The 13,268-nt window shown below is 40.5% G+C and overlaps 1 protein-coding gene across 2 annotated transcripts in view; it reads right to left on the bottom strand.

Moving 5' to 3' along the window:
- Nucleotides 1-12,111, bottom strand: part of MTHFD1 (methylenetetrahydrofolate dehydrogenase, cyclohydrolase and formyltetrahydrofolate synthetase 1) — a 75,867-nt gene extending 63,756 nt beyond the window's left edge. For both annotated transcript variants that reach the window (XM_081944180.1, XM_081944181.1), the window contains exons 1-2: nt 11,952-12,111; nt 1,910-1,994 (exon numbers count right to left, since the gene is read on the bottom strand). In XM_081944180.1, the coding sequence (XP_081800306.1) occupies nt 1,910-1,994; nt 11,952-11,992 (126 nt within the window). In that variant the 5' untranslated portion in view covers nt 11,993-12,111. The remainder of the gene's footprint in view (nt 1-1,909; nt 1,995-11,951) is intronic.
- Nucleotides 12,112-13,268: the final 1,157 nt, after the last annotated feature.

Here is a 13,268-nt window from a genome sequence, read left to right as displayed (position 1 = left end):
CGTATTGCCTAAAGCAGGAGTGTCACATTTGCGTTGTCATGGCATCATCATGTGATATATTGTGTGTCAGGGATCCAAGTAACATCCCTAATGAAAGAAGACTCTGAGGCTTGAGTTCTCTCAAAGTTTCATTTTATTCGAGATTCGTAGGCCAGGGCGATGCAGGCGCGCAGCCACCTGCCAACAGTGGAAGAGGAGACTTTCTTGCCCAGGGAACCTGGATGAAATGACACGAATAAAGACTCCGACTTCCGGAATTCGGAGGTGCGGGTGATGTATGTTTTCAGCGCCCTTCTCACGTCCAACATGTGCCACTGTCGTTCCCTGGGATGTGACGGTCTCGGACAGAAATCAGGAATCACAATTTCTTGCGTTCTATGAAACCAAGTATTAACCTTTGGAATAAAGGTAGGGTCCAGTCTCAACACCACCCTATCTGGGTGGACGGTACATAGGTCCTGGCGAACCGACAGGGCTGCCAGTTCTGAAATACGATGAGCTGACGTCACGGCGATGAGGACTTTCAGGTCTGACATTGTGACTTTTTCCCCTTCGCTAAACTGGGTGTAGGCATGGCCAGTGTGTGACGCATCCGGTCTGAGGGCCAAAAGTTTGACAGCCCTGGCCTAAAGTTTTCTCTCAATCCGATTTAATAGGTAAAATTATATTTTCACTGCTGCACTAGCTCAACTGGGATCTTGTATCTGCCTCCGAAGATGCAGACTTCATTCTTTCTTACATAATTCCTCCCAGTCAACAGAGGAGATTTTTAGTGTGCTTAGCTGGAATCTGGCAGACTTTAAAACCTTCACTCTAAATATGAATATATTCATATTTAATCTGCCTTCTCAGCTAATATGAAATTTTACAAGTGTGCTAGTAATGTATAACGCAATGTCTTCCTCAAACTAAGCTCACTCTGACTTTACAGACACATCCAAGTAGCATAAATGCAAGATAAAAGAAACAGAAAAAAAATGTTTGGCATCATGAAAGGCTTTTTGGATACTTTCTCCTGTTTAAACTGCATCTAAAATTCAAGAGATGGCACTAAGGTAGTGCACAGCATTGAATTCAAAGGGGGAAAAGGCACTTTGGAGCATTCACGTAGCATATCTTGGCAACTTTTAAAATAGATGCGGCTTTTACTGGAATCATGTCGGTGTTTTTGTGGCTACAGTATAATCCCAGCAGTTTAAGGGGTTGCTGACAGATGCTACATGAGAACCCCTGCGTGCTCTGCAGTTTCTTTTTCTCCTTTGAATTCAGAGTTTGTGTACTCCCAGAAAAATTGTCTCTCTGGATGCAGCTGCCATTCCTTGTAAAGTTTTCACAGTTCACAGACATGTTTAATTGTGTTGTCAACAATTTGCTGTTATGTTGATCCTTCCCAATACAAAAAAAGATTATTGACTGTAAGGACTATGGAAATGAAGGTGCTATAAAACAACAATGCACCAAAACTATTACAGATAGTCCTCGATTTATTCATGAGCTATTCATTTAGTGTCCAAGTTACAATCAAGAAAAGTAACTTATAATTGGTCCTCAGTTATGATTGCTGCATCATCACATAATCAAAATTCAGGTGCTTGGCATGTATTTACAATTGTTCAAGTGTCCTGGGTTCACTGGATTGGCATTTGTGACTTTCCTAACCAGGGTTTGGCAAACGAAGTCTACGGGGGAAAGCAGACTTACTTAACAACCATGTGGTTTGCTTAACAACCCTGGTGATCTGCTTAACAACTCCAACATATAGATTGCAATATTGGGTGTGACTCACTTAACCACCTCACTTAGGGGAAGAGGTTCCATTGCCAATTGTGGTCATAAATCAAAGACTACCTGTATATGTTTGGCTTGTCTCTACAGTTTGACAATATATATATATATATATAGTCCTTACCTGCAGAATAGCAAGGCCTGGCCTGAAACCAGGAACTTTTGCTTTCATTTCTGCAACTTGGTTCTTCAGTCGTTCCCTTACTTGGCTAGAAAGAACAGGTGGGAAAGAGAAAGTAAACATTAACAATTAATGGTAGATTAATTGGAAGTGGGATCTAGTTCTAAAGATAACCCCAAGATTTAATTTTGCACCATTTAGTTTTCCCGTTTTTAATCCCCAATTCCACAAATGTGGAAGACTGTGTGGCTGACCAGAATGAAGAAAGGGGAAGAAATCCATCAACTAGTAAAGATGATTGAACAACTTTCTTTTCTTTGCTCATAAAATGTCATGAAGTGTCACTCGTCAATTGTGTGAGTCAACAGTGCAGTTGTGAAGGTATGCAATAGCCTAAAATGAGATGAAGTCTAACAAGGAAAATTATTAAAGGCAGTTTTTAAAACTGACGTGTTTAGTGGCCAACTGACAAATGTATCAATAAAGGAGAATATTTGTATCTCAGGGTTGAAATGAGGATGTTTCATTACCCAACATGGGTAACATCATCATTGCTAGTAAGGAATGGGGTTTGTCAAAAGAGACAATTAACAAGCCAAAAAGGGAACACAACCTCCCCACCTGCAATCAGCAACCAGATGAGCATAGATCAACTTCAAGATTAACATCAATCAAGTAAACAATACCCCTATCAAGGAACTGCCAAACAAGCCAACAGCAAATAACCCAAAGAATCTTTAAGACCACCCCCACCAACACTGCCAGACAACCCAGTAGACTATAAACTGAGAGCAAATCCCACTCCTTACTAGCCCTCTCACAGTTACTACTATTTAGTGAGATACCACATATACTGTACCTGTGCATCAAATTGAAGAAGAAAATGAAACTGACAAACCAGTTGCTATTATATATCATTTACTACCCTACACTCTACTCCAGTAAAATTAACAATCACACCTTTCAGTGCCACCTGGTGAACCCAGAGTGCAACTGCAAATAACGTTTTCCCCCTTAACATTCTTTGAAAGACCAGTAGAACTTAATAATTACCTGCTACAAACATTGCATTAAGCCAGGTTCTGCTTAACCATTATTTTTTCATGAGCTAGAATTGGCTGAGTTTATTTGTGGTGCAAAATCACAAATCATGCTTTGCAAAATACAAATCTAATATCTAATATCAACCCTCTCCCCAAACCACTTTCTATTAATACAACACAAGAAACAAGTTATTATTTAATTAAATAGCTGTCAAGGTGTGAGAAAGCAGCTTTCCAAATATCATAAAATGTTACTAGCAGGGATTCGAGAAAGAGGTCTGAGATGTTTGATGCTGCTTAAACAGGGCTTATGTCAGACTTCACCCAGGTACAATGATAAGTCAACTCTGCATTCGTAAAGTTGCATCCTGCACTCAAAAGCAGAAATTTCAGAGACTTGGCACACTAAAGGAAGCTGTGTAATTAGTCACAAAAGAAATCCTGTTTATACATAGATTTGCCTGCTCAAGAACACAAAAATTAAACCCAATATGGACGATTGGCTTGAACTTCTTATACTTTTCCTCCTCATCCTTTGGAGTCAATAGACTTTTGGCCATTCTTTTCTCAGCTTTGAGAGTGAGAAGCAGCAGTTCAGAGCTCACACAGTAGATCTCTTTGAGTCTTGATTTTTCCACATGATACTCCTTTAGTGATTTTTTTCTATTAGCTAAATTTACCTAATTTCCTCACTTTTTCCTGGAAAGATTTGGTTTCAAGTTATCTTTGTCTTAATTTTCTCTTTAGGTTGGCACTTGAAACAATGCCAGTCATCTTTCAAATCTCCCATAATATCTATAATGATATTGTGGCATTTTCTTACTTTTCACTGTTGAAACTACAAATTAAGTGTGTGTATACGCACATACGCACACACGGAGGGAGGGAGAGAGAGAGAGAGAGAGAAAATCAACTGACAGAGGGAGTGATTTTGGATGAATCAAAAGAAGGTATTTTACCCATGATCTCCTTAAACGTTTCCTAATGTTACAAATACTTGTTTTTCAAGGTGACATTTGAGATAGCCCTGTAAGAAATTAACGTCTCTGTTGGCTTTAATTTCACAATATTTATTTTATTGATTATATGTCATCAAACCAGTTTCAACTCTTACTGACCAAATAGATTTAGTAATTTCCACTGGATAAAAGAGCTGAGTAGCATGGACGTCTCTTTTATCAGTTAATATTTCACCAAATCCCACTCCACGAATTCCATCACATCCATTTCAGCTTGCTAAGAGCTCATTCCCAGCTACTTCTAATAACGGTAGTCCACAACGCACAACCGTTCATTTAGTGATTGTTGAAAGTTACAACAGCACTGAGAAAAGTGACTTATGGCCATTTTTCACACCTACGACCATTGCAGGATCCCCATGATCACGTGATCAAATTTTGGATGTTTGGCAACTGGTTCATATTTACGATGGTTGCAGTGTCCCAGAGTCACGTGATCACCTTTTGCGACTTTCTAACAAGCAAAGTCAATGGGGAAGCCAGATTCACTTAACATGTTACTAACAATGCAGTGATTCATTTAACAGCCATGGCAAGAAAGGTCGTAAAGCGGGGCAAAACTCACTTGACAAATGTCTTGTCAGCTGAAATTTTGGGCTTCATTGTGGTCATAAGTCGGGGATCATAAAATAGTTTTTGTTACCCAAATGGTTTTTTTCTCATATGTACTAAATAGCAACATTTCTGTTACTGCCTTCTGCTTCATAAATGTAAAGCAGGGGTGTCCAAACTTGGCAACTTTAAGACTTGTGGACTTCAACTCCCAGAATTCCCCAGCCAGTCTGCTGGGTGGGGAATTCTGGGAGTTGAAGTCCACAAGTCTTAAAGTTGCCAAGTTTGGACACCCCTGATGTAAAGTGATTTTAAAACGAAGTCCTAAGCTGGCTATAAAAGGGCCTGATGAAATTAATTTGCCAATCAAGCAAATTAATTTAACATCCCTAATTTATGTTCCCAAATGAACAGAAAGGGAAAGGGTATGAGATTTTCGCCACAGAATTCCTGGAAGTGGCAAGTAAAAAAACTAGTTATTTAAATATGCAGACTTTAGTTTAAGAAGTCCAGATTCACAATAAAATAAATGTAGTTAATGCCATTTTTGCCCAATGGGTTTATTGCATCTTAAATTCCTAATTTAAATAATTTATTACGCTGCAATTATTCTTTTCTTCTTACAAGAATGTTAACGAGTTCAGTGATGGGATTCACACATCGCAGTAAGCCACAATATGTTAGTTTAATTTCAGTTTAGCAAATTGTTTGAACATAGCCAATATGATTGATGACAGGGGACCCCAAAACTTTCTGACCACTGAACACTTTTAGAATTTTGAATTCTCTTCCAAAAAATTGCTGAGCATCTTGCATGGTTTTCCTGAGGCATCTAAGAAGTTAAAAAATGAGAAATTAACAATTCTAGATGCCATTCCCACCAGTTTTCCTCTTTTAGGACAATCCCTCCTGATTCTGCTTACCTTTATTCTTTTCCTGGGCAGATAGGCTCCCATCCAAACTAAGCAATGCTTACAAGCCACTTATCATTTTCATGTTCTAAAAAACCCTATGCTGCCCATAAGAGATCTTGAAAATAGAGGTTGGCTGGCACTAATAGTGCCAGATTCCCTTTCTAACATAAAAAGGAAAGAAAGAAAAACTAACTGGGATAGGGAGCCTAGTTGGCACAGGGCTTAGGTTACTATAGTATCTTGCAATCTATATGTTATGGTGAAAGTCCGAAATCTGGTGAATGTCGACATTCACCGGTGAATGTCGACATTCACATAGTCGCTTGGTGTATGTCCGAAATATTTGCTTATTTCTGACTTACACCGGCCAATGTCGACATTCACCAAGTACTAATGGTGAATGTTGGACATGTCGGAGATTTATATTTTTTTCTCCGTATTTCGGTGACGTAACGTTTTCGCCTCTCTTTGCGCCTCTCTTTGCGAGAGGAGCTGCAGCTGCTTCTCTCAGCGAAATTTCTTGAACCGAAATCTCATTTATGGGAAGTAACTTTTCTTTACAAATTACGAACTGGTTAGGGTTAGGGTTAGGGTTAGGGTTTTACATTCGGACCCTCACCGGTGTATGTCGACAATCACCTAACCCTAACCCTAACCCTAACCAGTTCGTAATTTGTAAAGAAAAGTTACTTCCCATAAATGAGATTTCGGTTCAAGAAATTTCGCTGAGAGAAGCAGCTGCAGCTCCTCTCGCAAAGAGAGGCGAAAACGGAGAAAAAAATATAAATCTCCGACATGTCCAACATTCACCATTAGTACTTGGTGAATGTCGACATTGGCCGGTGTAAGTCAGAAATAAGCAAATATTTCGGACATACACCAAGCGACTATGTGAATGTCGACATTCACCAATTTCGGTCTTTCACCGTAACATATATACTACTACTATTGTCTTGTTTGATTGCAATCTTCAATTGGACACAATGGTGTATCACTGGGCAACAATTTTTGAATCAACATTCCTCAAATGGGGTAACTTACAGAAATGGGTCCCAAATTTGAGACCCACAGCAAATTTGGGGCTGCTTCAAGTATTGCCACATTGCTGCAATCACATATTTGTGATTTCCAGCGCTTTCTGCCAGTTTCCTACAGTCAACATCACTGGAAAAGCTGGCAGGAAGTCAGAAGTTGTTTCCACTCTCACTGCTTTTTGCCCACCCATGGTCATTCTGTTTCTCTATTTAGGTAATGAAATCTCTCAAAGACCCAATACTCATTGCATTGTGTAGTTTTCTACAATAAAGAGCATCATAGATATCTTTTTCTGTTAAAGTATGCCAGAATGCGGCTTATTGAAAAAACGGTGGCTAAGCAAATCATGATTTAGCACAATCTGTGACTTAAAACAATGCTGCTTGAAGATTGCCCAGTGAGTTCCGGGGCTGAGAAAGGATTTGCTCTCCATTCATCCCAAGCCCAAGAACAAAGTAATCCACTATTCCACAATAGCTGAAATTTATTCTGTTTTTTTCCAATGTGGGCCATGTTAAATGTTTGCAACAGCTTTCAATTCCAAAGGTCAGTAAGAGAGCAGATTCTTGCAGCTGCTTCATGTGCCAATTCAGCTAGAAAGGAAAACTCCATGCAACATGTAAAGAACAGAAACTTTCCCTTAAATTTCACAGATAGCCTGGTCATACGTGCTGTTAAGTGCTGTTTAATCAGTTGCACATGAGCCTTACGAATTCTAAACTCGTGATATCCTACCACAAAAAACTTGGGAGGAATAGATATACCGGTATCTACATCCCTCTCTTTATGAAATCTATCTGAAACATTCTCACACAGTAATTTTTCCAATTCTGTTGTTCTTGAACACCCCCTTGAGGTCTAAAAGAAGGAGAATATTTATTTTTATTCTCCAACTTCCTCTTTTAGGTTCAACTTCCAAATCAACACAATTTGGAAACTTTAAAAACAGCTACTAAATTGTAGCCTGGCAACATAGACAGTTCAGAAAGGTTTGTCATTATAAAACAGCTTCTCTTTGGGGTGCAACCAGTCATTTCTTGCAACAGACTAACACAGCTGCATTTCTTGGATTTGTCAATAATGTATTGGTCATTCTTTCCCCCCACAGTAGGGATGGGCCTCCAGAGATACCGAACATACTTTCATAAACCTCAGGCAACAGAACCAGAAGCTATAGTCCAACAGAGGAGCACTTGTGATGTTTTCACCCTATAATTCCTATGACAAAAACAGCTGGATTTGATGCAGCATCAAGCAATATTAAAGTTCTATTGATTATGTCTGATCTATGAAAGCCCATTCAAACAAATAAGGCAACAGACTAATGGTTTCCTATTAGTCAACTGATTATGGACTGATTTGGCCTAATCAAAATATTGCAAAGAATAGTTTAAGGTTAGGGTTACCCCTGGTTTAGCACAATAGATGGACTCAACCTTATTTTTCCAGTAATCTAATAATGGAAAACAATAGGAGTTCCTATAATTGATGCATTATGGGAAACAAAATCCCAATTTATAGGATTGTGAGCATACCTGGAATGCTGAGAGTACGTTATCTGCAAGCTTACTGGAGTTACCCACTTTACTAGAAGGCAAAATGCACAATTTTTAAGTTTCTGTTCTTTATTAGTTCAATTTATCTTTGTTTTTTCAATGAAAAGGCAAGCATGCTTCTACACAAAGCACTGAACTGCACTCAATCCATCAACTTTTGTTTCCTAAGAAAATCTCTGACAGTATGCATGTGGCTGATGGAGCATCCAGTTTTGAATGAATAAATGAATCTACAAGGGAGCCAGGTAAGGAAAAGGAATGAAGTGATAAAGCTTCTCTTGGTATGTTTCTAAGTGTGATTTATTTAAAACAAAACTGGGACCTTTGCCAACCAGACACCTATACAGGTGATTTTAAAAGCAGAGATCTGAAATTTGCAACCTTCCTGATGTTGCTGGTCTGAATTCTCTTGGCCCAAGCCAATGCAGCCAATAGACCTGGGAGTTCAACATCACATAAAGAAGTAAAGATTCCCTACCTCTGCATAAAAAAAGTGAATGGATTTCAAAAGTCAGCAAACATTTTGTATCATATGTATAATTTCAGGATCAAGATATACAGTAAAATGTTAATCAATCATGGAACTCTGAGTTCATAAGCAATAAGGAAGGATAGCAAATCAAAGATACCCTTCAGAAAAAGACTTGATAGGTTTCTCCTTCCCACGGTTTTAAAACTTAGTCCAAAGATGGATGGATATTCCCTCAAAATGGCACCTATGAGTATGATAGCATATGTGGTGACCTCTCTTGATGCCCATGATTACATGGCTATCTAGGAATTAAGCACCATCTTTATAGGAATTGATCTGGGCTGGAAAGGCTTCCATTAGCCTTTTGAAAACAATAAAAAAATGATGCACCTACTATGCATAGCTTTATTTAGAAGTGTGCTATTAAGAAATTTTGAGAGAATGCAGAAAACTTACTCTTAAAAGTCCAATTTGTTTATATACATATCTGAGAGCCAGTCTGTGTAGTGGATAACTGAGGAAGGAAGCTGGATGAACTAGTTCTGCCTTAGTCATGAGGTCAGCTGGGTGACCTTGGGCCAGTCTCCTCTCTCAGCCCTAGGAAGGAGGCAATGGCAAACTTTTTCTGAAAGATCTTGCCAGGAACACTGCATGGGCTTGTTCAGGCAGTCATCCAGGAATCAATACTGACTTAAAAGCACAAAAGGAAAACAACCTGCATACTTACAGCAGCATATATTCTACCAGATTAAAAAGAAAACCCTGTTGACCTGTCCATTTGTTTTTTGGCAAGAAAGCAGGAGAAGTTGACATTATCTTCTTCCAGATGGTTTTTCAACTTCCAGTCCAGTCCATAGTCCTGGGATTTTCTGGTGCTCTCCCACTTAAATACTAACTTGTTTAGTTTAGCTTTTTTGAGATCAACTAAAGTCTGCCCAGAATTGCTACCTACAATGTGGTATCTACTCCCCGGTATATTCCTTTTGTTATTCAAAGATCAAGTATATCCCTTTCACCCAACTTGGACAGCTGTAGTTTTCTTTTTTTAAATGGACCTTGTTCTGCATTTTCTAGCAATTATAGTATGATAGGAAAGCATCAAAATTCTGTGAACCTGGCAGTTTAGCACCAGAGCAAAACCTATATAGGTTAACTCCTGCCAGAAGCTGCTTATGCAAGCAACCTCCCAACCGAATCCGTGTAATAGAACAAACTTGCACAATAATTAGATGTTCTCTTCCAAGAAACAGAGGAGGAGCACAATCACAATTTGGAATCAGAAAGTAGGCAATGCCTAACTGCCCAACCATTAAAGGCACAGGAACTGGTGAGAAAGAAAAAAACAGGCCTGTTTCCACTACCTGGCATCTGTCAGTTCATATCTCCTGTGCAAAACTTTCTAGATTTAGGGATAATGTAATATTAAAAACTTGTGCTGTGATTTTCTATGAAACCCTTTCGCACAACCAATCACTGCTGATGACAAGTCCCATCCTAGAAGAAACCACCTCCGCTCCCAAACAGGAGGAAACAATTCTTCCAAGATGGCACCAACCATAAAGCACACACTTATACACATTTTTAAAAAACATGCTTACTTATTAGAACTCTCTAAGTTATATGCAAATCTAGGCATGATTTTTCCTTTAATCCCATGATACTTTCACTCCACCCCTTTCTTATTAGAGGTGGTGTGCCTTTAATACAAACTGGATGCAGTTCTCCCAAATACCAAGATTCAAGCGCCTGTTGAAATCCTGCCTCCCTTGCTGTGGTTAGGAGGTACAGTTCTACCCTCAGGAGAGACACGAGTAGCGAATTAGCTACCTTGTAATTTCAATGCTGCTTCAGTTACCTTTCATTCTAGGGCATTTTTACAGAGGGGAAAAAAAGGAGGAATCCTTACAGAAGAAATTAGAGGCCTGAAGGCTAAAACATATGAAGGGCAGTTGCAGGAACTGGGTATGTCTAGTTTAATGAAAAGAAGGACTAGGAGTGACATGATAGCAGTGCTCCAATATCTCAGGGGTTGCCACAAAGAGGGTCAAGCTATTCTCCAAAGCACCTAAAGGCAGGACAAGAAGCAATGGGTGGAAACTAATGAAGGAAAGAAGCAACTTAGAACTAAGGAGAAATTTCCTGAGAGTTAGAATAATTAATCAGTGGAACAACTTGCCTCCAGAAGTTGTGAATGCTCCAACACTGGAAATTTTTAAGAAGATGTTGGACAACCATTTGTCTGAAGTGGTGTAGGGCTTCCTGCTGAGCCGGGGGTTGGACTACTAGAAGACCTCCAAGGTCCCTTCCAACTCTGTTATTCTATTCTAAGTCACTTGTATAATCAAAGTGGCATGTTGTAATTTTGATAGACCATATACTAGAGTAATGCATGACTTCACACACATAATTTTATCAAATGGCAACATACATCATTAATCCAAAGCAGGCTAGGTTGAAACATCAACTTAAATGTGGTTGGCTAGTTTATGGTGCAGCGATTTGTGAGAACACAGCCAACTAACTATGTGAGCATCCTCTAACAAATTTCATAGCTAGGTGGGTGCTGGAATCTGCTCTAATACTCTGCCATCTCAAATTCTGTATCTAAAAGATCCAGCATGATTCTGTTGGCAAAGAGCAGGTGAAAAAAAAGAGCTGCCTAGCATTCTAGAGTCCGAGCTCAAGAGAGTGAACAATTCAAATTTAGTAAGGCGGAAGAGTTAATGCTAGGCTAAAGGTAGTTAAGGTGGGAAAAACTTTCCATGTTCCTGTGCCGTATGTATGCCTCAGTACGGAAGAAAAGGCAAGCCATTTTCTCAAAGGTGATGTTTGTTGGGTTCACTCATTATTGTAAACCATAATGTGGTTTGATTCTGGTGTAGAGCACTGTGACAACTCTGAAGTAGTTATTCAACAGGCCACAATTAAGCAGTGACATGACACGCACAAAATGTGGCTAGTTGAGCTTCCTCCCAACTTAACTGTTCCATAGGGACAAATGTCTTAATGTGCCTTTGAGAAAGTCATCCAGAAAATAAAATTGCAAACAGATTTGGCTGTTGGATGAGCAAAATAGATAAAGCAGAGTTAATGCAAGTGCTGATCCCCACAGCCTCTTTTTGAGAAACATCTGCAGGCAATCTCACTAAATTCAATGGGATTTACCTCCAAGTAGAGATCAATATAAGATCCACACCGTGTTAGACTGGACTGCAAAGTTAGGATTCTTAGGATTTATTTTATTCTGATAAGCATGTTCTTCATCATACCTATGTACTAGATAACAGCCCAGGTATACCCCACGTATCATGTTTACGGTGCTGCCGCCCTGCCGAATGTGGAAAGTCTTCCGCTGCCCCCCTCTCCCCCCCTTTTTTTTGCAGAAAAAGATACACATATCAGCGTGAATCTCCATCCCCACAATCTGTGCACCGAGGCGATGGAGGGAACTTACGCGGAAACGGTTTTCCCACTGATGATCTCCGCGGAAGGCATGGCGAGTCTCCTGACAACAGCAGCTCTTGCGCTCAAAGAGGCTCCGATGGTGTCAGGAAGGAGTTCAAAAACCCCCGGGACCCTCCTCCTTCCGCGTGCTACCCACGTGGCTACAAACTTTGCACTGCACTCCCGGGGCGCGAGTTTCCCTCGGACAGCCAACCCGGGACGTCCTCTGGGATCCCCCCCTCCCCGCCTTCCGCCAGGGGGAGGAGAAAGAGGAGGAGATGGACCCAGGCTAGCAGGAACTCACTTCTCCGGCGCGCGCGCGCGCACATACAAAGTCCCGGACCACCCCTTTCTAAGAGCGATCCAGGAGGCGTCGTCCTCCTCCGGTCGATTCCCGTCGCCTCCTGCTCCTCCTGAGTAGGTGGAGCGATCGTTCCCGTCGTGAAAAAGCGGGCTGAGGAAAAAGCACAGCCTAGGGAGGAGAAGCGGATTCTTCCTAGAAGGGTCTGTTTGTCTCTTGCGCCCCTTTTAACGTGGAAGTAAACGAGCTGGTTGCAGATGCTTTGGGAGGCATCATGTGAAAGCGGACAGGCTTCAGTTCTTCGGGAGCAGATTGCATAAAATTCACCACTTGGGGGATCGGATTGCACAACTTGTTTTGAAGAAAAAGGACTTTAGAATTTCCCAGAATTCTGTCTGTCTGTCTGTCCGTCCCCCCCCCGCCCCCCCGGTATGGTGTATCTGTGTTTGTGTCTGCCTCCGTAATCGTTATTTGAAAACACTAGGGGAAAGTAACCTTCACTTAAATAAAGCGTCCTTTGAGTTTAATTATTGATTTAATTACTGGTGATTGGTATGGATTTCTGTATATAACTTCCTTTGGCAATATCCCAAGAGGGTGTACGGTAATGGCAAACATAGGTTTTGGTATTACAGTGCCTTTTGCTGTTACAGTACAGTATCTATTTTTAATTACCCAGTCTAGTTTACAGCTCTCTGATTTCCTAATGGTCTCCCATTTTAAGCAGTAAGGAAAGCCAGTAGTGGATAAGTGTTTGGACCAGGACTGGGCATAACCAGATTTGAATGCACTTAACTAAGGAATTTCACTGGGTGACTTTGAACAAACACACTCTCCGCCTAACCTGTACCACTGGCAGTAGTATCAGTGGGGGTCAATTGAGCAAGATTGAAGCCCCCATTCTTTTCTCCAGGTGTGCAGCAACACAAGTACAAAAGGAGCAAGTTTCCTTGATGGATGGTTGTCATTGTGTCTGTCTGACACACACATCCCACCCTGCTGCTGACCACCGGTCTTTTTGGGGGG

The sequence above is a fragment of the Natrix helvetica genome (genome assembly GCF_964273705.1).
Source record: "Natrix helvetica genome assembly, chromosome: 1".
NCBI lineage: Eukaryota > Metazoa > Chordata > Lepidosauria > Squamata > Natricidae > Natrix > Natrix helvetica.
Note: the sequence above shows the minus strand (reverse complement) of the source record. Positions and strands in the feature narration are given on the sequence as shown.